The sequence below is a fragment of the Peromyscus eremicus genome, chromosome 15 (assembly GCF_949786415.1).
Source record: "Peromyscus eremicus chromosome 15, PerEre_H2_v1, whole genome shotgun sequence".
NCBI lineage: Eukaryota > Metazoa > Chordata > Mammalia > Rodentia > Cricetidae > Peromyscus > Peromyscus eremicus.
Window position 1 is genome coordinate 9,493,565 of NC_081431.1, and position 27,024 is coordinate 9,520,588.

Sequence of the window (27,024 nt, forward strand, 5' to 3'; positions counted from 1 at the left end):
TGGCCGCGCGGCTTGGCTCTCGGTTCCGCCATGGCTGTCGCACCCGGTGCGGCTCACCTGCAGCGTTGTGTGGTGTCGCCGGCCGGGAGACACACTGCTTCGCTGATTTTCCTGCACGGCTCAGGTGCATGCATTGCAGTCTCGTGGTCTCCGTCCCGCGTGCTGCCGCTGGGGAAGCACCCTCTCCTCCGTCCACCAGCTCCCTAGTGCTACAGGCTTCCTGCGCCCAGGGTCGGGAGGGAACCTGCCACCTCCCGGGAGGGTGTCGTCTTTCTCTAGGGTGCTGTCTTCATCTCGCTTCCTTCGCTGGTGTCCTTGACCCTTCCAACCACAGCATAGTCTTCAGGAAAGTCCTTACCCCATCCCAGTTCAGGCACACCACCATAGCAATGTGAGTCTCCAGGCACATGGATCAACTACTGTTTTCAGGGTCAGCCACCAGTGATCTGAGATAAACCCACCACCATCACCACCACCCCTGACCTCTGGAGCGGGTCATGAGCCTCTGTCTGCCTTTCTAGAATCATAGGGAGGCTTGATCTTCACGGTGAACTGAGTTCATATCTACAGCCTGTGTTCTTTATGCTTGGCACCACCAGGGCTCCCATGCGCTTCCCACCTGTCCTTTTTAATGTTCCTCCTCCCTGGTTTCTCTTTTTGCACTCTGTCATTAAATCTCTGAGGTAAGTACAAAGTCATCTCCATCCAGGGAGTGCCCCTAGAGAGAGAATAAGAACCCTGTTTTAATCCTTGCATCCACGGTGCTTGGCTGGCTCAGGGTAAGTTCCCAGGAAATTTGAGTCAGCAGTGGACAGGGGGTCACAAGATGGTGCCTGAGCTACTGCCAAGTGAATAGTAAGGAAAAGGAAAGAATGTGGTTGGACATTGGTAAGGCCTTTGCAACTGAAGGGCTTGTCAGAGTTGTCCAAGAACGCCTTATTTGAGCTGAGACACGTGCGGGCTTAAAGGGAATGGAGACTAGAACACCGAAGGGATTGGAAGGAGTGTTAGCAACAATGTGAGACGTTCTCTTCATTTTGAAAACGGGGCTAGATAAGTTTACTTGCTGTCGCTGTGAGTGGTGGGTGAAGCTGGGATTTAAACACAGATGTCTGATTCAGAATTAATACTCTGGGTGGGAGAGGGAGGGGAACTCCAAGCTATGATGTATCACTTTGGAAACAGAAGATAAGGGTTGAGCATGTGTAAAAGGGAAAGACATGACTGACGACTTAGGGCTGTATAACTAGCTGAATAGTGGTTATTCAGGACCCCAGGAGCCTTCTGTGATGAACATCCAGAATTCCCACATAGTAATTCCTTCTCATAATTAATTCAGTGTCTTTATAAAGAACTAGAATTGGTTCTTTTTTTTTTTTTTTCCACCCTCTGGACCACTTTGCTTAATGCTTCCTGTTTTTCAATTTCAAATCACTGACATTTTTATAACCTATAATGCATGTCTGACATCACAGTCATCCACTCTGTGTGTATTTTACACAGCGTACACACACACACACACACACACACACACATGTAAAACTTTGTACATTGGAAAAAGAATTCATCTAAATAATTCTTCCAGATGTGCAGGTATATTATTCTTACCTAATTAAGTCTCCATTGATATATAAAGTGCTCTTTTTGGAATAGGCCTGTCCTGTTAGTTTTTATTGTCATCTTGAACCAGGAGTCCCCTGGGAAATGAGAGTCTCAACTGAGACATTGCCCAGTTCAGATTGGCCTGTGGCTATGTCTATAGTGAATGGCCTTGATTGTTGATTGATACAGGAGGCCCCAGCCCACGGTTGCTGGGCAGGTGTCCTGGGTCGTACTAAAAAGCTGGTTGAGTATGAGCCACAGGGCTGAGCCAGTATCCGTTTTGCCCTGTGGTTCCTCGCTCTGTTCCTGCTCAAGTGCCTGCCCTGACTTCCCTTGGTGATGGACTGTTAGCCAGAAGAGTAAGTTCCTCCCAAGTTGGCCTAGGTCAGTGTTTTATCACGGCAACAGAAAGCAAAGGAGAAGGAGGCCTTGGCCCTCCAGGTTGGAGGGTAACAACCACTGGACTTGAGCACGTGTTTGTGTTACAGGAACAGGAAGTATTTGCCTTCTGGGTAATCCAAATATAAACAAACCAATTATATGGTTTTACTATGGTTTTGGAATAAGGTACTAACTTTTTGTGTCATTTAAATTTTTTTTTCTTGAGAATTTCATACATGTATACAATGGGTGCAAGCTTTTTAAAAAGAGAATTTTGTGAGTAGACAGACAATGTTGTTTTCTAACATTTGATTGTTTCTTTCGTCCAAGGCTGAAAAAGTATTTAAAAACAGACCCCATTTAATAAAGAAAAACAACCTAAAAAGCTTTAGAATCTGGTCTAGAGTATAACAGCTGTAGGAAAATATATGGGAATATGCCTCAAGTGTATTTGAACCCTTTTCTACTTATAAAATGCCTATTTTTTTTAAGATACCGTTTAGGATGATTAAAATAAATGTTAGTGTGGCTTGTTTGCTGCAGCCTCCCACACTGGGATGCCTCACTTTTTTTTTCTCCCCTAGACGTGTCTCCCTTCGGTGCCCCTTTGGTGCCATTCATCATACTTGTGACTGCCTAAGTTAATGTCTGTGTTCCATACTGACCTTTAAGGCTCCTATAGGCCATTCTATGTGTGTCTTGTTGGTGGCTTTCTCCCTTTTAGACTGTCTTCGTGAGGTGGCTGAGTGAGATCTTGCTGAAGTCACAAGAAACCCTTGTGAAGTGGCAGTCCTATCCGGCAGACACTGTAGACACTCTTCTCCTCTCTTCATTCCCCTCCTCAGTCTCTGCTCTCCTGAGTGGAGATGCCAGCAGCCCCTGGATTTCTTGGGTGTCAAAACTTGCTTTCCTTTCCCTGGATGTTCTTTGTTTTAGCACCACACTTCTCATCCCCTGTAGATTTCCCCTCAAAGCCTCCAACTAGATAGATACCCTGCATGCGTCCAGCCTTTGTGGGGGGCTTCCAGACAATTAGTGGATAAAGCAAAATGAAGCTAGCCAGGGAGTTTACATTCTAGTCAAGTTGTTCTGCAGCTTGTTAGCTGGGTCCATTCTGAATGTAACCAACGCTGATGACACCAAGTGGGTCCTCCTCAGTGGTTACTGTTGCCTCTCATGCTTAACTTTGGCCACTGGATGCGTTTGTCACAGTGACCTAATGTTTTCACCATTGCCATGCTGGTGTGAAGAGTGTCATCCATGAATGGTTATTTGGTAGATACTTTTGATACTTTTGAACTTGATGTCTTAATGAATTGTTTAATTTAAAAATTAAGGTGGGACTGGGGAGATGGCTCTGTGAGTAAGAATATGTGCACAAGCACTAGGACTTGAGTTTGGGTTTCTAACACCCAGGAAAAAACTGGGCATCACTGCATGTGCCTGGGACCCCAGCACTAGGGGAGACAGGAGGGTCTCTGGGGCTTGCTGAACAGCCAACCTACAAGCAAATCCTATGAGCCCTGTGTCAAGGGGTAAGGCAGAAAGTTATGTAGCAGGACAACCAATGTCTTCTGACATCTGCACATTTACATGGGCCTGCGCCGTTACACACACACACACACACACACACACACACACACACACACACGGAGGCCCACAGAGGCTATCTTATGAGAACTTACTCAGGGTCAGAGAATCTGAGCTTGCTTTACCCAGCAGGGCTGCATAAGGAGATGATTTTGCCACAGGCATGTTTACCAGGTGTTTGAAAGGATATACACTTGGCTGTATGATGTGCTTTGATCTTACAAGGGGAAGGTCTTTTGCCTCTCCCCATGGAATATTATAAAAAAAACCTTTTGAATAAAGCTCTGGGTGACCGGGTATTGACCCAGACCCTCTCGAAGCTATCCTGTGTCTCTGTCTTTCTCCTTGTCATCTAGGTCTGTCTTTCTGTCTGATATTTCCTCATTCCTCTCTCCTTCACCCAAGAACCCTTTGTAAGGTGCAAGTCAGAGCTAGACTCCAGCAGACCTCCCCCCCCAGACATACACACACACACATACACACAGACACATGCACATACACACACATATACACAGACACATACACATGCACACACATACATAAACAACAGAGACATGAACAGAAAGATAGATAAAAATTTAAAGTTGTGAACTTTAACATTTTCTCTTCAGTAATATATGACACACTTAGATTCTTTCCCTGTCTCTATGCAGATAGCCATACATCAATTCTTATACTTATTTTTTGACCTTGGGTAGTATATAATCATGATGCTAGGTTATATAAATGTGTCAACACACTTAAAATCTGATTTCTTCAAGTTTAAATTTGAAGTAGAATAAATATCTTACCCTACCCCCAGACTTGTTTTCACCAAGAAAATTGTATTAGGTCGTGTCAGCTACAATGGTGTAAATCACATGGCAGTTTTTAAAGTGTAGATGGGAAAAGAATAGTGGTAGAAAACAGCTAAACATAATTCCCCGCTAGAAGAATTTATTATATCTATTATAAGTGAGGGAAGCTGAAATTCAAGCGTGAGTATGGTATTCTAACTGATAAACAATACATCTGGATGTATAATAATAAGGATTATTTCTACTGTTCATACTTGCTCAACTAATTCTGCCTGCTGAATCTAAACAGCTCTTTTTGGCATGTGGAGATTTTTCACATTCTATATTCCAGCCTTCATGTGACCTGAGAGGTACAGAGTACTTTGAAATGCACTGTGTTATGAAGATGTTTATTTGACTGTGAATTTTGTAATTTTTCAGGTCATTCTGGCCAAGGACAGAGAGAATGGATCAGCAATGTGCTAAACCAGGACTTAACATTCCAGCACATAAAGATTATTTACCCAACGGCCCCCTCCAGGTATGCAATGCTCAATTTCCCTTCTCGGTACAACTCCAGGGCATAAAATAGATGTATGTGCCAGTGAGATGTTTTTAACTTTAACTCTGGATTGGAGATATTTTAAATACAACTCCCACCTGTAAAAATGAATGCTTTACTTTGAAGTTAGGCTCCTTGGCCAAGCTTTCCCGGCCTCTCTGGGAAGCATGCTCTGCCACTCAGACCGACCCCTTCCCAGCCCACACTCTGCTTCCTGACAGCCTGCACAGTGCTCATCTTCTCTTTATCTCACACACCCTAGCAGCAAACTTAATAACTTCTGCCAAGGTCGTCTTTCTGGTAGTTTAGTTCAACCCAGGTTCATAGTTCCTAGAAAAGAGTTTTACACCATTCTTTCTACACTTCCGAGGAGGTTCAATACTGTCAGGCTCTTTGAGTGGGTCAACCAAGATAGACATGAGGCGCACGGGCCTACTTACTGTTATGGCTTTTTAAAAAAGATTTATTTAAGTTATGTGTATGCGTGTGTGTGCATGTGTATCTGTGTGCCACATGCATGCCTGGTGCCCTCAGAGGTCAGAAAAGGGAGTTGAATTTCCTGTAACTGGAATTATGAATGATTGTGAGCATTATGTGGGTGCTGGGAATCGAATTCGGGTCCTTTGCAAGAACAGCAAGTGCTCTTTACCACTGAGCCATCTCTTGAGATCCCCGGCTTTTTATGTTTATTAAGTAATCATTCACATAGTCTTTTTTTCCAACTTTTTTTTTGCATAAACAAATGTTGCCTTGTGTCATACAACCCAATCTTTCTCATGATCTGTTCTCATGTTTTTTCCTTAAGCATGCTTTGTTTTCACAAAAAATGCTAGACTTTCATTTTTCCGTCAACCTTGTATTCACAAGAAAATGAACCAGGATTTCAAGAAACTTCTTATATTCACCAATAAGAGCTTATTTCTCTAGTTGATAGAATTGAACAGTTATAGAACAAAAAGGAGAGTATAAAATAGAAGATTTAAAAGTTATTTTAATACAGCTAAGCGTAGGGGTTTAGTAGCACCCACAGAGGACTTTTAGGGGTGGATGCTAAGAGCTTCTTGTTTGTAACTGGTTTCTAGGGCAGGTGCAATGTGAAGGGAGTTCTGATATTTCTGTGGAAACTGGAAGGATGGTGTGCTTTAGGCTAATTGTAAATATGATTAACTAAGACATTCGAGACATGATTCCAAGAATGTAATAGGTTTTATCTCTGGCTAAGAATTTAATGATTATCATCTCTTGACTTTCACATATTATCAATTGTAACATGAATTCTAAGTCAGTGTTTTTCAAATTTTAAACCAATAGTATTTCATATTTACATATCTTCACATGCATTCTGTGTCATTTGTAGGTGTTTGGAAGTGTTTGTCCCTCTAGGTTTGTATCATGTCTTCTTTAAATGTTTTCTAGCACTTAGTGAAGTCACCTGAACTTGAAGTTTTCTTTTGAGTTGTTGGCAATGAATTTATTTTCTTTTGTAGAACCAAGATTTCCAGATTTTCTATGTATTTTCAAGCCAGTATCAGTGATTTAGTGGAATTTGTCTTTGACCTCATGTACTTATTTTTAATGATTAGATTTCTGTTTATTTTATTTCAGTTCTGACAGTAATATTATTATTACTTGCGTGTGCGTGTGCGTGTGCGTGTGCGTGTGCGTGTGTGTGTGTGTGTGTGTGTGTGTGTGTGTGTGTGTGTTTTGTCTTATCAAGGGGTACTGGTTGTTGAATCTTTTTTAGAACCAATTTAGGCTTGGCTCTTTTCTCTGTTTGGTTGTAGTTTGGATACAGAGTCTCTCTATGTAGCCCAGACTGGCCTAGAACTCATGATCATTCTGTCTCTGTCTCCTAAGTGCTGGGATTACAGGTGTTCACCACACCTAGCACCTTTTTCTCTCTTACTTTTCATTTATATCCATTAATTTTCTTTTTCCCTTCTATTTATATTAGAGCAGTAATTTTATCACTACTCTAGCCAAATCTCACCATGGTTTTTTTTTTTTTCTGTTTTATTTATATTGGAAGATTTTCTATCACATTCATGTTCCTTGTATAATTCTTACATAACAAATCACCCCCCAAGCAACACTTTTATTATGGTCACAAATGTTGTGGGTTAGGAACTCAGAAAGGGCACAATAGTGGTGACTCAATCCCAATTCTGTTGTTTTTGGGGCTTCTCCTGGGAAAGCTTGAAGGTTGGGTGTGACTTACGATTTGTCTGCTGGGGACTGGATCCCTCGTCTGAAGGCTTACTCACGTCGCTGGCAGTTGATACGGATATTAGCTGGGGCTTCCTGCAATCTCTGCACCGTGAAGCCTATATTGGGCTTCACCATTTGGAGTTCGTTTTATATATATATTGAGTGTGTGTATATGTGTGTGCATGCTGATCCATGTGCACATGAAGGCCAGAGGTTGAAGTCAGTAGTCTTTTTCTGTTGCTCTCCACCTTGTTTTTTGAGACAAAAATCTCTCACCAAACCTGGAGCTCCCCAGTTTGGTGAGACTGGAAGAGATCTAGCTCTCCTTTCTGACCTCCTGCCAACCCCCAGAAGAGTGCCAGCCCTCCTGGCTTTTATGTTGGTGCTGAATTCAGATCCTCCTGTTTGTACGGGGCACATCTCCTCAGCCCACCCTTTGGAGTCCTGGAGGCGCGGTTCCCAGCGGAGATATCCTCAGAGAACAAAGAAGTTAGCAGATACAGAGTTCATGCAGAAGGCAACCAGGTCGCAAGTAAAGAGTGTAGGCCTTTGCCTCTCAGCAAATGTTAGTCACACTGTGGAAAGGGCTTGTGTGGTTACTGTTCTGACTGGATGCAACAAATGTAATTCCTGGACCTTCTATTTAGAAGTCTGTTAGTAATTTCCATGAATTGAGGGTTATTGAAGTTGTCTTATAGTTGCTGATTTCTAATTTCATTTCATTGCTGTCAGATAAAAAATATCCTGTACAATCCCAGTCTTTGGATTCTCCCTGAGTCTTTATGGTGTTGCATGAATTCTATCATGGTGACTCTTCATGTGTATTTTTATGTGTAGCATTTAAAAAATACCAGTATAGTCCAAGGTGGCTGATAGCATTACATGATATATACATTTTATATATGCTTGATAATTATTTTTAAGTAGTTCTAGGAGTCATGAGGGAAGGGCTTTAATAATTACCTTTTTCTTACAAAATGGTCACTCTTAACTTCTGGTAACACCCCAAAGTGTAATTGGTATAATAATTATATACTGCACAGCAGCTTTCCTATACTTATTTTACAATTTTTTATCACTTTATGTTACTTTGATTAGTGTTGCATAGCAAAACTCCAGCCTTTTATTTTTAGCTTGTCTATCAATTATATTTAAAATGTGTTTGTTATAGACAACATGTATTTGAGCTTTGCTTATATCTTTAGCCATTCTGACAGTTTCTGTCTTTTAAATGATTTGTTTAGCCATTTACATTTAATGTAACATTGGAGTTATAGATGTGAATATAAGTCTGTTGGATTTTTTTGTTCTCCTGTATTCAATTTTCTTCACTTTTTGCACCATTTAAATTTTTTAATATTTCAATTTAATTTTCTGTTCTTTTTTCCCTGATCGTGGTAAGGCTCAGTATAAATCACAGACCTTTCCCCAACTTAGAGTAAATATTTACCACTTTCACTGAATTTTATAACTTCAAAATACATAGTCCCTTTTCCTCTTCCCCTTTATGATTCTCATGTCTTCCATCTACATATGTTGAGAACACCATCAAGCAAGGTTATAATTTTGTTTTTTGTAGTAATAAATGCCACAAAGAACCTAAGAGGGGTCAGTGGTTTATTATGTTTGCTCGGTGTAGTCTATGATGGCATATCATTGTATTTTCACTAAATTGTGAATTACCCTTTTGTCTATAAGTACTCCTTTTCCTTTGCTATAAATTGGCTAAGCAGGAGTATATTAAATAAAAGTCAACAATAGTTTGCTGTGTTAATTAAAATGGAAAAATAGAATAGTATTTTTTTCATTATATTAATTTGGATTCTTTAATTGGAAATACCCAATAAATATTTTTATTTTTGTGGCATATTTTAACTGTGTTTACAACTACAGGTTTTCTTAGTTTGGATTTAATAACAGATTTTCCATTAAAAAATAACAATGTTTTATAGTCCATTTATAATTTTTTATGGTATAAAATCTCTTGGTGATTTGAAAAATTCTCAAACTCATCAGACTTGTGTATGCCTCTACATGTTGATTATACATTTTTCCACATAAAGTGAGTGCTTAGCATTTGCAGTAAATGTGTACTCTAAAGCAGATTTAGATACTTATTTTATGCATTTATATTTTTACATGTCCATATGGGGAGTGCCCATATAAGGGGTATGCACATGGAGGCCAGAGGTCAATTGCTCATATACAGAGTGAGTAACAAAAGGCAAACGATTACAATGTCAAGTAATGACGAATGCTATAAAGACTGTTCGAGTAACGAGACAGAGTCCGCATTACAGAATGGAGGCAACACCGCGGAGTAGGTGGGGGTCCTCTGAGACAGCGGCACTGGAGTTGAGACTGTGGGAGCTCAGCACAGAAAGACAGGAAAACCATGCAGGGAGAGAGAGGGAGACCGGATGCAATGCTCCTGCATCACTGCTGGGCTAGTCCAAGTGACTGGACCCTAGAGCATGCTGGGGGAAACTGGGAAACCAGGACCGAGAATGACTGGAGCCAGGTTGCTATCTGAAAGGCTGCAGATGATCTTCTGCTTTTTATAATTTTAGGGGAACACAGACCAAAATAAAAATGGGTATTCAGCTGAATGCCTTTTTATTAAAAAAAAAAAAAAAAAAAAAAAAAAGCTTTGGACATTTCCTCTGGGTTAATTCTTTACCAGTGTGTAATGGGTCGATTGGTTGATTGATTTAGGAGCCACACAGATGCTCTCTGCTGAACATATTTGTTTACTGTGGTAATGTCTGAGCTGTTTTTATACCAGCTAATAAAGTGATTTATTTGAGGAAGAAAGTGAATGAACATAACACATGTGCCAGGCCTTTTAGCTGTTTAAAAACAATCTTTTACACTTTATTTAAAGGTTATTCTAACATCTTTGGAGATTTATGTACTCTTGATTGTTTTCTTAGCAAAAAAAAGTTCTGAAGTCTTTTTATCCCATTAAATTATCCTAATGATTCTTTTTGAACAGAGAATTTTAATTTTTTTCTTAGAGAAATGAGAGACCAAAAACCTCCAGATGAGTAAATTGGGATTTGCATTGGGCTGTACCTCAGTGGAGCATCTATCTAGATTAATTAAATAAGGCATTGTCAAAGGGGAAAAGAGTAAAGGGAGTATCATTTTTTCCCATTAATGGCTGAGTTCCCAGAATGATTCACATCTTAGCCTATGATATCATCCTTATTTAAGTGCTTAGACAGACAAATAAACAGTTAGAGAAATAGCACAGGGCAATGGAGAGGGAAGCCGAAGTGGCTGAAAGGGTGACAGTCTGATTGGAACTTCAGCATGACGGCTGTGCATCCACTCTGAACTGGGCTTCAGTAGCAGTCCCAGTGAACTTGGGACTTCACGGTGTATGACAAGGACTTTGAATGAAGCACCTGTTTTCATTTGCTGTGCACTCAGGGTTAACCTTTAAAAGGCCTCTGGGAGGAGGAAGGCTTGGATGATTTCTGCCCTGTCATTGTACCTGAGCTCGCTCCCCTGAGCCAAGTAGCTGCTGGGGTCAGAAGGCGCAGTGGGGTGAGTGGGCAACTGAGAGGGGCTGCTGTGGGAGTTCATCTTTCCCACAACAACTGAGGGGCTGATAGAGAGCAGTGGGAGAGAAGCCTGAAGGGCACAGTGTACAGAAGTCTGCCCTCCTCCCAAGGCTTTCTCTTACAACAGTAATCTCAGATAATAATGCATATTAATTAAAAATCCCAAAAGACTTTAATAGAGAATTAATTGAGAGTATTTCAAACTTTTCCAGATGATTTGATCCACTTCTTTTCCAAATAAAGACCCATGAATGTGTAACGTAGTATGTAGGATGTGTAGTGTAATAGTGGTAGGAGGGAGGGTGGGGAACACCCACTGACAGATGCATAGGTCAGTAGGGGAGCTGCCTTGAAGGAGTCAGAGAATTCGAGAGTTGTTTGAGCAATGGTTTTCCTGATTTTCTTGAGCACGGTCCAGAATTAGGACTTGTCTAGCAGGTTAAACATGAAGTCGCTTCACTGTGTACAGTGTGCGCCTTAGGGAATAGGGCTTCCACTTGTCTGAGAATGGTGCCTCTTCCTCCCAGCATTCACCCCTTCTTTCCCTCTCTCCACACCTGTCCATATTAGAGAAAATGAATTTGAGCTTGAGTCATATCACACATGAAAAGGTTTCCCCAGAGTTTAAACTTTGAAAAGTAAAAATGGCAACACAAGCCACGGAAGGCACTCTAGATAAGGCTTTACTAGATAAGCCTGTGTAAAACCCCCTGGGATTCAGAAACTCTAGATAAGGCTTTACTAGATAAGCCTGTGTGAAACCCCCTGGGATTCGGAAAAAGCACTTAAATCAGGAAAGCCAGAAACTGAACTTTTAAATGAAGACATTTCAAATGCTTTCAGGTGTGGAATTCTTTTATTTGGTAAAAAGGGATACTTTGTAATGATGTAATCATATTTGAATTAAATTATAAAATAATTTAAAGGATACTATATAACTATGCAAACTACGTTTAGAAAACACCACACTTGAAAACAGAAGGCAAGTCTTTGTCAGTAATAAACAAGTGCTCTTCTGAATTAATGAGAAAAACTTTAAACCATGATAGAAAAAAAATAGCTGATATTATCAGTCATCATTTCCATTGATGTAATGACTTAGAATAGGCAAAGTTAATCAGCACTGATGGGAACAGTCAGTGTGGCCTGGGAAGTGTATCTGAATTATCTGAGAGGGTCTGAGGGGGTGTCTCGGGAAAGGGGTGGTTGCCGTGTCAAAAGTATTTGAACTTTGAGGTTAAAACTGAGCAGGGTTTTATATGGTAGCCCATAATTTAGTCAATACACTCAACTGAGCCGTGTTAGTACCTAGTACCTCCACCAGTACCTGTTTCTACAGGTGCTGTGGGGAATGGTAGTCTTCCTTGTGGTAGAATGGTGGATTTTTACCACCTCCGTTTTATGGAGGCAACTTTGAAACATGTATTAAGGTAAAAACTGCATCTTCCAATCCAGCAATATGATTCTTGGTCTCTGTTCCATAAGAATAATAGTCCCACTACACACAAAAAAATGCATCTGTATTAAATATATATGTATGTATGTATGTTTGTATGTATGTATGTATGTTTAATGTCACCCTGTTCACAGGGCCTAGAATGTAGGTACCAAGTAAGCAATCATCAGGGGAGAATGGGAGATTCAATTGTAAAGTAGCTTTTCATGAACATAAGAAATTTTATTTATATAATTATTCATAGGGAAGGAGGCTGGTAGGGATGGCAGGGAGCTGGGAACGGGACCAAAATTCACAGAGACACACAGAAAGAACAGCATTCACTGATGAAAAGGTGCATAGTGAGGACCATTCAGGTGGAGCTCTGTAAGGCTGTGGAGAAGAGCATGCATACATCTGAGAAGCAGAATGCGTTTTTTCAGTTTTGATCGGCAGTAGTGCTCAAAGGAAAAATAGTGCTGTAAGGTTATGTTTTAGTATATGTGGAGGAAGCACCAAGGGTGTAGTTACAGATGGTTAAAACCATTTGCTGCTGTGGAAAAGGAAGGAAAAGGGTGAGGAGATGAGCAAATATTAAATCAGATTTATTATCTCAGAAACCCAAATAGTATATATGGGAACTGAACTAATGTATATGTGTATATTTATTAATATACAGTGACACATCACCATGTTGGTAACATATTTTTACATATACATAAGGCAGTGGAAATTTTTGGTGTTTATGCATTGATAGGAATATTCATCACATGCATTAAAACATTTGAAAGCTCATTCCAAAGTAGCATCTATTGCATGATTCTGTAGGCAGACTTTTCTTCCCCACCCACTAGTTCCCAAATAACCAACACAGAGACTCAGTATTAATTATAAATGCTCGGCTGATAGCTCAGGCTTGTTACCAGCTAATTTTTACAACTTAAATTAACCCATTTCTAGTCCTTTACTTGCTGCCATGTAGCTCATTGCTTGTTACCTCATTTTGTACACATCCTGCTTCCCCTGTGGTGTGGCTAGCAATTCCTCTGGCTCCACCCTTCTTTCCCAGTATCCTTAGTCTGGTTTTCCTGGCTAACCTTATCCTGTCCAACTATTGGCCAATCATCTTCTTTATTAAACTGATCACAGTGTAATTTTCACAGTGTACAAAAGCATTCCACAGCATGATTCCATTAGTAAGCAGAAGATGGCGGCACATGGGCTTTTTTACATTTGAGTTAGGGAAACTTTCTTATTTCTGGGATTCTTTCAGCTTCTCTGGGAAAGTTTTAAATACAGCCAGGTTCCCAAATTGGATGTCCATTTGTTTTCAGTAGTGTCCTTGGCAGGGAAAAGTGGTGGCATGTACCTGTCCTCAAGCACCATGATGGCCTGGCAGACACTAGGGAGACCATTGGTTATGCGGCACTTTCCCTTGTGGTTTCAGAAGAGAAGTGCACGGAAGCAGGTCAGGTGTTGGCTGGTTCTTTTTGTCCCCATCTTTTACTTTTCTAAGTCACACATTAACTTGTGTCTACGTGGCTTGAAAAGTGAGTGTGTAGCTGAGTCTGTGAAACACAGTGGAAGAGGGAGGGATGAGTAGCTGGCGGTGAGGAGAGTCACTGTGATTAGCTGAGATGCCTTTCAACCGTAGTGGGCCATTTGTTGCTGGCTAGCTCACCTGTGGCAGTCTTATATAGAAAACAGACCACACACTTTACTCTTAAGAAAATAAGAGCTTGCCGGGGAATGGGCAGAGCCTCTGGTCAAAGCTCCTGTCCCTGATCTTGGGCAGCCCTTCCTTCTCCATGTTTTAGCAGAGCTGCTCCTGCACAGCAAAGTGTTGCCAAAACTGTCTTCATCCCCCTTTGTTTACCTCTGCTGATCCAGAGCTTAGACATGAAGCCTTTAGCCACACTGTAATTGATTTACAAATATTTGGAATGTGCACAAGGATGTGTATAAAACATAGCATTAATGTACGTGAATGGGCTAATATTCACGGCACCAGAATTGTCCTACCTCCTAAAATAAGTAGTCGATGGGCTTGTGAGATGCTCAGAGAACCTTCATGGTGAAGGAGAGAACTAGCACTTCAGATGTGCTCTGACCCCCACATTGCCCATGGCACACCTCCCCCGAGTAAATAAATGTCACGATTAGACAGTTATGTAAAGATGGTGAGCCAGCTTTAGGAAATGTTAATGGAATAAATATGCTAATGTAGTATATATGGGTCATTTTCCATACAAATTCTTTAATATAAAATTCAGCAAAAAATAGTACATTAATCCTTTAGAAATTTTAATATCACTTTGTTGTTGTTTGTTTTAAACAGGCCATATACTCCTATGAAGGGAGGGCTCTCCAATGTGTGGTTTGACAGATTTAAAATATCTAATGACAGCCCGGAACACCTTGAGTCAATTGATAGAATGTGTCAAGTGCTCACTGAATTGATTGAAGATGAAGTAAAAAATGGCATCCAGAAGAGCAGGATATTAGTAGGTGAGGTCTTTATAACATTGGTAATGTATTTCACTTTTGTCTAATTACATTTCTTGAGTTATATTTGTAACATTGTTTACAAGTACGTGAATATTGCTTGACGCGTTCACAGTTTTGGATAAGCTACATGTGCAGCTTTCAGAAATATTAGAGTCATAAACAACAGCTCATGAAACTTTCAATGATTTTCATTTTTAATAAGAACTCTTTTTTGGCTTGTTTATTTGTTTTAGACAAGGCATTGCTATATAGCCAAGACCGACCTCAAAGTTCCACTTTTCCTGCCCCCACCTCCCAAGCACTGGGCTATAGGAATGCATCATCATGCCCTGTCTATTGTGCCATTGTTTCAATGATAAATAATTTTCTACTTTAATTTCAACTGAGATTATCCATTATAATGAAAAAAAATACTTTTTCTTTCATGTAGCTGGGGTCTTATGAATATAAGATTAAACTGCTCTTACCGTGATTGAAATAGTGTACATGGTGAGAATGAGCTGTCAAATTCATGTGCAGCAAGTCTTTTGAGTGAGTGTCACAAAATTAAAACATTGATAACCGTGTGTTAAACATGTCACCTTGAGCCCTGTTCCCAAGGGCATTTAAAGCTTTGTGTATATTATGTATTGAATTCTTCTTTGGATGAACTCATCAAATGCATAAACTAGCAAAATTTCTATGTAATATATACAAATACAAGATGAGATTTGTAGGATGTCAGTAGTACAGAATGCTTTGGTTGTGCAAACTTGTAACAGCTGTATCTGATGATGAAATTATAATGTAAATTAAATATCTCCATCATGTGCTAAATCGCATTAAAATATACCCAGAAATCTTCTAGAGACTGGATTAAAGGACATTTTGAGTGCTATAGAGCTCCTTGGTGCTCACTGCAGTACTGAACTGTTCAGTGAGTTACCCAGGTCTCTTCTTTTCACTGTTCAATGATCGTTTAAACACAAAATACTGCAAAATATCTTTCTGCGCGCGCCACACACACACACACACACACACACACACACTCCATATTGAAAAGTGAAAGCTACATTATCAAAGCAAATAATTGCAAAGTAGAACAACTGTGAGATTTTAAGGGAATTGAAGGAAAGTTCTAGGTACAAAATGGTTTCCTTATTCCTTATTCTTCTGTGTAATAATGACCAGAGTTCTGACGTACTGTGAAATAATGTGTGCTAATGGACCGTGTCTCTGAGATTATAAGTACAACCATTGAAACTTTGTAAAGGATGCTGCTTCGGATCTGATGCAGGTGACAACACATCCTTTCCCTGTGTGTTAATTCGATTGCTGCTATTTTATTGTGTCACACTCAGTTAGAAATAATTTTTCATATTATATGTGATCTGCCACCTCTTCCAGAGACTCTGTATTACACTAGAATGGTATTTAGACTAACTTATATGCCTAAGTTGTTCATAAAACTTAGGTGTTAGAGTAGTAGAATTTCTCAAAAACTCCAATGGGATAGGAACTGAAGTCAGACATTCTAATGTAGAAGTATTATTGGAGAAATGATTGGAATATCTGGGACAGATAGTATGGAGAGAGCAAATAGATCTTAGGGTAACCCCTAAGAGGACTTCTTCCTCAGAATTATAACCCTCCAGCTGATCTTAAAGCATGGAAAGAATTTGGTAGAGTGAGAGGAAAACCTGTCTGGAAGAAAGCAAGGAGCCCATTGCATCCTCTCAGGAAATAGTATTTTGGCATACACCTCAGGACTTAGTTAGCATCACCAAAATTCACAAAGGACAGGTGGTGTGATGTTCACTTCACAAAGACACCAACCGTGCTGTGGAGGTGACATGTGAAGCTCACTAGGACAGCAGGAAGGCAAACATAACAGATAAGGAGATTCATGGAACAATAAACTGACTCTATGATGTGGAGAAAACAGATAAGATGGTTCCAAAAAAGAGTATAGCCGACTGTGGAACAGGCTACAACAAAATGCATTTTCCAAGTCCTATGCGAAGGACTCACGTTGTTCTCTTAATAGAAAACATTAAAAAGCTTCTGTTGTAAAGGAAGAATGAGGCAAACGTTTTGCTGGGGTACACATCTGATACACAGGAAGTCAGTTCAAGAGATATTTGTGAATCCTTGTTGGGTGTGCTAAGAATATAAGACAACGTTTACTTTACTTGTTTTTTGCATTATTTACACACCACATGATTCTATAAAAGTTCTGATAAAACTTAGAAGAAACACAGTCATGCTAACTTTCCAATTACTTTCTGGAAGTTGACCAGATAGTCCCTGGTAGGGGCAGTGCTGAATCCTGTACTGTGAGGAAACTGAGCAGTATGAGATTGGCCTGTGTTCTGGCTTTCTTATACATTCATTGTGAGTGCCCATGTGTAAAATAGGAGCACATTTCATAGCCATTGCATACCTCTTAGGTTTACTTCATGAACTTCTGTAGCTGGAAGGTTCCTCTGGTCCTGCCCAGTCCTGCAGTCAGAGCAAATCTCTCCCACCCCACATCCCGCAGCCGCTTGGTCCCAAGTAAACACATAGAAGCTTAATATTATTTACAAACTGTATGGCCTATGGCATGCTTCTTGCTAGCTAGATCTTATAACTTAACCCATTTCTTTTTTTTTTTTTTTTTTTTTTTTTTTGGTTTTTCGAGACAGGGTTTCTCTGTGTAGCTTTGCGCCTTTTCCTGGAACTCACTTGGTAGCCCAGGCTGGCCTCGAACTCACAGAGATCCGCCTGGCTCTGCCTCCTGAGTGCTGGGATTAAAGGTGTGCGCCACCACCGCCCGGCACTTAACCCATTTCTATTACTCTATGTTTTGCCACGTGTTTCATGGCTTTACCAGTCTGCTGGCATGTTGCTTCTCCTTTGGTGGCAGCTAGTGTCTCCAGACTCTGACTTTCTCTTTCCTGTCTCTCTCCTTGGATTTCCCATCTGCCTCTAAGCTGCCTTGCCATAGGCCAAAGCAGCTTATTTATTAACCAATCATAGCAACACATATTCACAGCATACAGAAAGACATCCCACAGCACTATGTAAAATATGAGCACATTTCATAGCCAGTGCATACCTCTCGGGTTTACTTCATGGACTTCTGTATATTTTTATTTAAGAAGAGAAATAAAAATGGAGAGTGAGAGGCTCCAGTGTGCACTGTTGTGCTGGGAAAGCCTAGAGATGATGGTAATGCTCTCCTACTAGCTGACACTTGGCTCATAGCAGCCATTCTATATCCATGTTCTGTTTGGAAAGTGTTGCAATCATCAGCTTCCTTTCCTTATACAGCTGTCCCACTTGAGTCTTGCAATGAGAAAGGTGGGATATAATTATTTTCATTCCACCAATAAAGGGTTCAGAAGTTATGGGTGGCATGGCAGGAGCCTAGAACCCAAGCCCCTTGGTTTAGTCAAGAACTTTCTGCCAGGATCAGGATCCATTCATGGCCACTAGGTGGTGACAACTTGTTAAGAGAGAATATTGATATAATTTAGGTTCAGTTTTGATCTAGGATGTATAGAATCTGACACCAGAATTTTGGTAATATGGGTATATGATCTAAATTTTGCAATGGGGGGAGCAAGTGTTTATAGGGCCACATTTATGTCACATGGGTGACCTACATATTCATCATGAAGGGCTCATCTTTGAAGTAATCATGGTCTATTCATAAAACTGAATGTTATATAGCCATTAAATTCAATGTCTACACATAGAAGGCATTCAGTGTTTATCTATTTTAAAATTTAGTTCTTAACCTTCATGTTTTGAAACCCATGGAAAGACTTTTCATAGGAGGGATCCATGTGAGAAAGCAAGATACAATATAGATTAGTTCAATTGTTAAAACAAAACTTTGAAAACCTGCTAAAGGGCTCTAGATGCTGAGAATCTCAGGATTGGTTTCCTTTATTTGCTTTATCTATAGAGAAACCACTACAGAATGGGCATGTGTTAATATAGTGACATGATAGGATTTAAAATAAAAAGTAAGCAAGGGGGCATCTGGAACTCACAAGATGCAGCCATTTGCTGAACCCTCAGGTCCTGCCTGGAGCTAACATGTGGAATGATGCCATTGTTCTTTCTATGTATATGTGCAAGTAAATGTATTTTTACTAATTAAAAACAACTCAGGATTCTTTCAGCAATGCTTACCAGGCCTCCAAAGGCTTGGTTGGGACTGTTGTCCTAACACCTTTCCATAAAATAGTAGAAATATTGTAACTTGCAAACTTTATGGGAGAGGAAAGCAGAAATAAACATAGTAACCATGAGTTGTCTATCCCCAGATCTTTTGAGCCTTTTCTCAAGTCTGAAGAGCACTAGAGTACCATGTAAATGAAGTAGAGGGACTGAAATTTGGGGTGCTGGTGGATTTTATTACCTTTTTTTTAAAAAAAAAAAAGTCTGTTCCCTTGATAGCAAACTTCATATTTTTATCCTTAGGAATTTGCATTGAAATAGAACACGTTAATTTTCCCAGTATAGATTTTTTTTATAGATTGTTTCTGTTTTATTTTATATAAAGAGTTCATAAAGCCAAGTTTATTATTTTTTAACATGTTTTATTCAGCTTGTTAATCTTAAGTATATGTTAAATTGTTACCTCTTACTACTTTAAATACTTCACCAGCAACTATAAATGCCCACCATAACCATGACCTACAGTGAATTTACTATTTTCTGTTTATTTACTGAGTAGGATATTGTGAGCTGGAGTTTAGACTCCTAGATGAAAAAATGACTCAAATAACTGGACCTTTGTGTTCAGTTTTCTCCTTTGAGGGAAAATATACAAAGTTCCTTTTCACAGTGTCCCCTGCTAGAGGTGACAGTGTTGTCAAAGCCAGCAAGTGGGGAGCTATGCTTACCTCAAAGGATTGTAAATGGATTAGAGACTTAAAATGAGATCGTAATAAGATTTCAGTATGCACATGTTCTCTGTTGTGATGTATATAAACACAAGGCTAAATGCCTATAGGAAATCTTTATGTGTTTTCTTTTCTCTCTTTTTTCTTTTTCTTCTCATCTCTTTCCCTGCCCCAAGCCCTCTCTCTTACTTCATTGTTTTCTTTCTCCAGCTAGTCTCATCAAAGGACACTGAAGCCACATGAAGTCATTAGATGTCCTACTTAATGAAAGTGAAATGTCAAAGGTGCTTAATGTGTGAAGTTTTATGGTTTTATAATCACTTTAAAACATGTGTTGGCCTATTAGTTTGTTTGATTTACACTTTAGTTTTTGATGATCCTTATCTTAGCCTTGAGATTATCTTTTATGAATTAATTCCTTTAGCTGAATTGGATCTTGGAGAGTTGTTTTCTGTGGTACACTTAGATGCTCTTCATTGTTTACATACACTTCCACCATAACTGTGGCTCTTTCAATTCAAATTTAGGCTAGCTAACAAACACAGTTTAAAGTGTAGTTCCCCCATCACATTAGCTGCCCTTGAAGTCATCAAGAGAAATGTTTGAGAAAGTGTAACTCTTGAGTTTCTCAGAAAAGAGAAGCTCTGTAGCCCTGGTGTTCAAAGAAGATGGATCCATCTTAAATCGTGGCCATGCTTGCACTTAACCCAGAATACTTGAATTACTCACCACAACAGACGTGGTTCCCAAACATCTGATTCATATGAGAGTGCTTGAAATCAGACATATGTGATGAGATTTTGCTTGTGGCCCAGGATTGATATTTTTAAGAAGACAAATTGTGACTGTTCAGGGCAGAGCCACTAATCATTCACTCCAGATTTCCTTTTCTTTCGTGAGCTGCTGTGCTGTGCAGGTTGACCTCAAACAGTCCTCTTGTCTTCCACTCCTGAGTGCTTCGATGATGTCGTGGAAACACCACCATTCCCAGCTTCAACCAGAGATAGTTTTTTTAAGCTTTACTATCATATCAAATTGCCAGAAAATGACATTTCCTGACGATAAATTTGCCTCCTTGAAGAAGTATCTTTTTCAAACTTCAGTTTACACGAACTTCATTTATTCGGTGAATATTTATGAAGCTCCTGCTGTGCGCAGCCCTGTCCTAAGCATAGGGAGATCTTTCTTCTCCAGTGACTGCTAAGTCGTTATGCTCTTTATTGAAGACTTTATTAAAGTGTCAGTAGCACAAGTGGCCACATGCACAATGTCTGGCTTTTGAGTTTTATGTTTAATAAAGATCCACTTAATAAATTCCAGCAAGAAATTAAATGCTAGGAACAGTTTCTAGAATGATTTATTATGATTCCTTCTGTGAAAGAATATTGCCTTGCTACAGAGGAACAGTTAAACCTCCAGCCATGGCTTGAATTATCACCCTGCCAGTGTCATGGCCTGCTTCCTCCCCTCTCCTCAGCCTCACACTTCCTCCAGATTCATTCTCTCTCTCTGTCTATTTCTCTCTGTCTCTGTGTGTGTCTCTGTATGTTTCTCTGTGTCTCTGCCTCTCCCTCTCTGTGTGTGTCTGTATTTTTCTCTCTGTTTCTCTCTCTGTCTCTTTCTGTGTGTCTCTGTTTCTTTGTGTGTATGTCTCCCTCTCCCTCTCACCCTCCTTTCTTCCCTCTCTCTATTTTTTCTCTGTGTCTGTTTCTCTCTCTCTCTCTCTCTCTCTCTCTCTCTCTCTCTCTCTCTCTCTCTCTCTCTCTCGTGTGGGTGTGTGTGTGTGCCTGTTTCTCTCTCTTTCTCTTGTGTGTGTGTATCTGTTTATCTGTGTGTGTGTGTGTCTGTTTTTCTGTGTTTCTGTATGTGTCTGTCTGTCTGTCTCTGCCTCTCCCTCTTCATCTCCTTCTCCCTTCCTCCCCCTCTCTCCCCCTCCCTCTCTCTTCCCCTCCCTCTCTCTCCCCCTCCCTCTCTCTCTCTCTCTCTCCACACACACACACACACACACACACACACACACATCCTAGAATCCTTTTAGAGGCATAGCCCATGGTTAACAGTGTGCTTGCCTTTACAATTCATATAAATGGGTAAGGCACAAAGGAAGAGGTCAAAGAGATGAGCATTCCCAACACTGACCCATGAGGATGTAGGAAAGTTACAATTCTGTCCCAAGAGATGTTGATCTTACTCCTCAGCAAAGAATGGATTTATATACTTATGATAAATGTAAACTTTGAAAGCCTTTGAAGATTCAAGTTTTAGCACCAACCAACTATACACTGTTGGTTCAGAAATCTGATGGAAATTGTCAAGGCTATCTACTTTAGCTCTCTATTTGTCTGGAAATTAAGTCTTGAATTTTAATGAATTCATTCATTCAGGTGGGACATGTCACAGGCAGACTAGAAGTAAGGGTCCCATATTTTCAGTCTTATCATCTTACTACCAAATTTTAAGTTAGAAAATATTAAGAGAGGCTTATAAAATACCAATTTTTAAAATATCAAATTAACAGACATTGTAGGACAGCTGGTTGGTTGTTTCTAAGACAGAGTCTCATGTAGCCTAGGTTGACCTTGAACTTCCATTCCCCCTGCCTCCGTCTCCTTTGAGCTGGCAATATAGGGGTACACCAGCAATGTGGATTCAGTTATACAGACTTAATTATTCAGTTGTCATCATGTGCCGGACCCTGGACTGGACTGGGTGTTTAAAGAGAAGCTAGCCAGTGAGGATATGCAAAGGAGGGGAGAGACACCACTCAGCAGGTCCTAGGACTCAGCTCATTGCTGACAATTGAAGAAAGAACTGCCTCTTCCTCTCGAGGTTTGTAACATGAGGGAACTAGTATGTCTTCAGCAAATCAAAACGAGAATTTTGTTTCAGACCCACAGCTACTGTGTAGGGACTTCAGAAGAAAGAGGCCCGAAGCTAGAACTGCAGGAAGTCATATGAAAATAAAGATGCTGAGACTCCACTCTGCATAGGCATATATTCAATGGCTGGGGATTCTTACTTGCTGTGCCAAGTTCTGTATGTCCAGAGGAGACACATTGAGGGTGCATCATTGCAGACCCACTGGCTGTTGAATCTGGGCAAGGCTCACACATAAAGGCAAGCACACAGTGTCTTAAGATGTGCATCCTCTCTTCACTTGCCAAGCTGTTCCCGATCCTTCCTTCTCTGCCTGCAACTGGGAATGGATGCGTCTGTCATCCTTTAAGGTGGTTCTTGTCCACACCAAGTCTAGTCACTAGACCACTAGACTCTAGCACTCCTGGTGAGCCCTGCCATAACATTCATTTTTATCACGCCTGCTTATTACTTACAAATTGTGCCTGTAGGAGGAATCTAAACTTCGCAGTCTGCTGTCTTTTATATATTTGAATCCTGTGCCCTAATTAATAGCAGCTGCCTTTCCCAGGGAAAGAAACCCTCTGAATAAATATCAAAGAATGAGAGAAAGGACGTTAAGCTCTGTCACAGGGATCTTGATCCCAAAAGTCTTTATTTTACACCTTTAAGCAGGCCACCTGATTTCTGAGGCCTGTCTTTTCCATGCATGGAGGGAGAACCTTATAAATTCACACGATGGTCTGAGGAGGGCTAGGATTGTACTTTATTACGTGAAGTAAGGCAGTAGGCCAAAAATTAGGAGACTGAATTGTGTACCAGAATGTAATTTTAAACTCTCTAAATGTGTGGTTTGCTTCCACTTTTAATTTCTCATAGAATACAAACAAGATGCCTTCAGCTCTCTCGCTAAAGGCCAGGACCACCACATGGAGCTCTGAGCTCGAGCCATGTGTCACATCCTCTGCCTCTCTGCTCTTTCCCTGCATGCCATCTCTACTCTGTGGTGCATGTGTTTTCTCATCAGCATCCCCCCCCACACCCCACCCCCCCGGCAAATAGCAGGGTCTCCATGCGTTTGGCCTGTTTGTAATGACTAGCACCATATTCTGCACTTAAGGACAGAGGCAGGAGTATCATGAGCTCCAGGGCAGCCTGGGCTACATAGTAAGACTCTGTCTCAAAAAACTAAGGGCTAGCAAAGTTATCTGAGGCTTAAGGATTGTGAGTTCCAGGCCAGCCTGGGATACATCATAACCAAGGGCTGGCACTTAAAGTAGTTAAGTAACTAAATGGCTTTTCTCATAGAGGTGAGTTCATTTCATTTTTATCTTGTCAGTTTACAAAATAATACCATAATCCCAAAATGCTTTATCTAGCTCCCCAGTGGTTTTAATTATGCTTCCTAATGCAGAGGTCTCCAGGCATCTGTTACGGGGGAAATCACAGAAACATGACTATTAGTGGAGCCCATAGCACAGCACTTGATACAGGAAGGAGCATGGTATTAACTGTAGGTGTGGTGTGAGGGCTCCTAGAAGTAAAACCCAAACTCAAGTAGACACTAGAAGTTTAACCAAGTCAGAGTCATAGTATGACTTGTGTTTTGAATTATGATAAATGCTTTTCTTTCTCTCTCTTTTTTTTTTTTTTTTTTTTTTTTTTTTTTTGGTTTTTTCGAGACAGGATTTCCCTGTGTAGCTTTGCGCCTTTCCTGGAACCTCGCTTGGTAGCCCAGGCTGGCCTCGAACTCACAGAGATCCGCCTGGCTCTGCCTCCCAAGTGCTGGGATTGAAGGCGTGCGCCACCACCGCCCGACGATAAATGCTTTTCTTGATGCATGTGATTTCTCTAAGTCTGGCTCTTTTTGTGATACATCTCTTTACCGCTGATGTCTTGGCCTTACTTACTCAGAGCAGGGTTTGTTCTCTGAGACCTGAAGAAGACTGGTGGCTTGAATAAGAACGGCCCCCATAGGCTCAGGTATTTGAATGCTTGCTCACCAGGGAGTAGAAATTTTTAAAGGATCAGAAGGATGAGGAGATGTGGCCTTGTTGGAGGAAGTGTGTCACTGGGGATGGACTTTGAGATTTCAAATGCCCACACTAGGCTCAGGCACACTTTCCCCTACTCTTCTCCCTTATCTTTTTTTTTTTTTTTTTTTTTTTTTTGCTTTTTCGAGACAGGGTTTCTCTGTGTAGCTTTGCGCCTTTCCTGGATCTCGCTCTGTAGACCAGGCTGGCCTCGAACTCACAAAGATCCGCCTGCCTCTGCCTCCCGAGTGCTGGGATTAAAGGCGTGCGCCACCACCACCCGGCCCTCCCTTATCTTTTTACTTGAGGATCAGAGTGTCGCTCTCAGCTCCTTCTCCAGCACTATGCCTGCCTGCCACCATGCTCCCTGCCATGACAATAATGCACTAACCCAATTAGATGCTTTCTTTTGTAAGAGTTGCCTTGGCCATGGTGTCCCTTCAGCAATAGAAGAGTGCTTAAGATGGAGACTGACGTTCTTTTTAGGAGTATAGTTCCTTCACATATCCAGACAGCTTTAAAATGTTTGTGAAAGATTGGTCCTGACCTGTTTTATTCTGAGTACCATGTGACCATGTGTAGTCCTCTCTTTCTGATAAGGCCTGTGTCTTGTTTTCTTTAGGGGGATTTTCTATGGGAGGCTGCATGGCGATACATCTTGCATATAGAAATCACCGAGATGTGGCAGGAGTATTTGCTCTTTCTAGTTTTCTGAATAAAGAGTCTGCTGTTTACAAGGTAAGTCCCAGGCTTAACAAACAAACAAACATAACATGAAACATAAACACATTGAAACTAAAATAAAGTTGATGATAGAGCAATAAAATGTGGTGCCTGGTCGATAAAGATTAAATGTCCGTAGAATCCATGGACAGATGAATCATATTGATTACAGGAGGCCTCTATGTTTAGCAATTCCCCCTTGAAAAGGACAGTGATAAGGAAGGATATGTTTAGTATTATATGAATTCTTTTTACAGAACTACAATGTATAAGACAATAGGTGGGCTTGCTTATTATGAGTCTACTCAGAAATCAATTATAAAGCAACTGCTTTACAGCAGTATTCAAGCTTTTGAATGTTCTACATGATGGTGTTACAGCTCCATTACCAAAAACTGACCAGAGCATTTGACTGTGACTTCCCTTCAGGGGTGTCTCAGCTCTATGATTCTCCCTCTCCCTCTCCCCATGAAGAAGTCTGTCTTTGCATTTCACTTATTTCTTCAGAAAATGCTTTCCTGGCCTTTGAAGAGTCCTCAGTGGTATAAACACATGAGGCACACACACACCCACACAGCCCTCACAGAGGCCTGCCCACTGGCATACAGTGCACACCTCGCTCTGTGCCGTCTCTGGAGGCTCCCTCTTCATTTACCTACAGAAGCTATAGTAAACTAGGAGTGGTCTTCTCTGATGGTTGCCTGAGTGGACTGTCTTCTTACCCCTTCCTTTAGGATCTCCAGCACAGTGACGGCACGCTCCCTGAGCTTTTTCAGTGTCACGGCATTGCAGACGAGCTGGTTCTTCACTCTTGGGGCCAGGAGACAAACTCAAACCTGAAGTCTCTAGGAGTGAGCACAGTGTTTCACAGTTTCCCAAATCTCTACCATGAGCTGAACAGAACTGAGCTCGAGAGGCTGAAGTCGTGGATTCTTACAAAGCTCCCAGGAGAGATCAACAGCCAGAATAAATGAATCCTCACCAGCATATTGATTATTAGCTTACATTTAAGAAATTTTTTCCTTATTTGATCCTCACAAAAATTATCATAGTGACACAGCCAACACTCCCATAATACATGAATGGAGTTTATAATAATCTGTTTTCATTCAAAAAAATTGTCTTGAGAATCATCATGTTGTAAATGCCACCTGTTTACTTTGTGGCTGCATAGATGTCATTTTATGAACACACTGCAATTTGCTGGTCCATTCACCACAGGTTTGGGTTACTTCCTGTGTGGGGCTGTCATAAATAGGGCTATTGTGAGGTGTAAGCATCCACCCTTACAAGAGAGAGGCTGTATCTGAATGATGTACTGTATCATTACCTGAAACCGTCTAGCTGTTTGTGAATGTAATTTTACCATTTTCCACTCCAGTCAGTGTGATAGCCCCTGATGCCCAATTCTTTACCATACTTTCATTTTGACCATTCTAGTGGCTGCATAGTGTTTGATTTCCATAGTGTTTCATTTCCGTTATGCAGGTTTGATTTCCATTTTCTTGGTGCCTATAATGTGATGCATAGTCCTACCATGGGGGATTTTCCCACATTTGTAAAGAATCAGTTTATCCTCCCCAGTTTGTTTCCAGATTGTCATTGTGAAAAGTGGTTTACTGTCAAATTATAATGAAAAATAAAATATGAATAAATAATTTACTGACTCATAGATTTAGTTATTAAAATGTCTAGTTCTATAAGGAGTAATATCTTATTAAAGGTAGAATTAATTGAGATCACTATCTGGCATTGTTTTTTAGATGAATTTTTATAAACACTTAAAGATCTTTAAGTATTTTAAAATAAGCATATAAAATAATAGGTCTTTTCATGGCTTTCACACACATATATTGCTCACATTTTTTCCTAATAAATCTCCCTGCACCTTCTCCCACTGG

At 40.5% G+C, this 27,024-nt stretch overlaps 1 protein-coding gene across 1 annotated transcript; it reads left to right on the forward strand.

The window, feature by feature from the left end:
* On the forward strand, window positions 1-26,419 carry Lyplal1 (lysophospholipase like 1). Its single transcript, XM_059280479.1, has 5 exons — window positions 1-124; window positions 4,791-4,890; window positions 14,462-14,631; window positions 25,023-25,138; window positions 25,858-26,419. The coding sequence occupies exons 1-5, from the start codon at window positions 31-33 to the stop codon at window positions 26,095-26,097; spliced, it is 720 nt and encodes a 239-aa protein (XP_059136462.1). The 5' UTR covers window positions 1-30; the 3' UTR covers window positions 26,098-26,419.
* The last annotated feature ends 605 nt before the right edge of the window (window positions 26,420-27,024 follow it).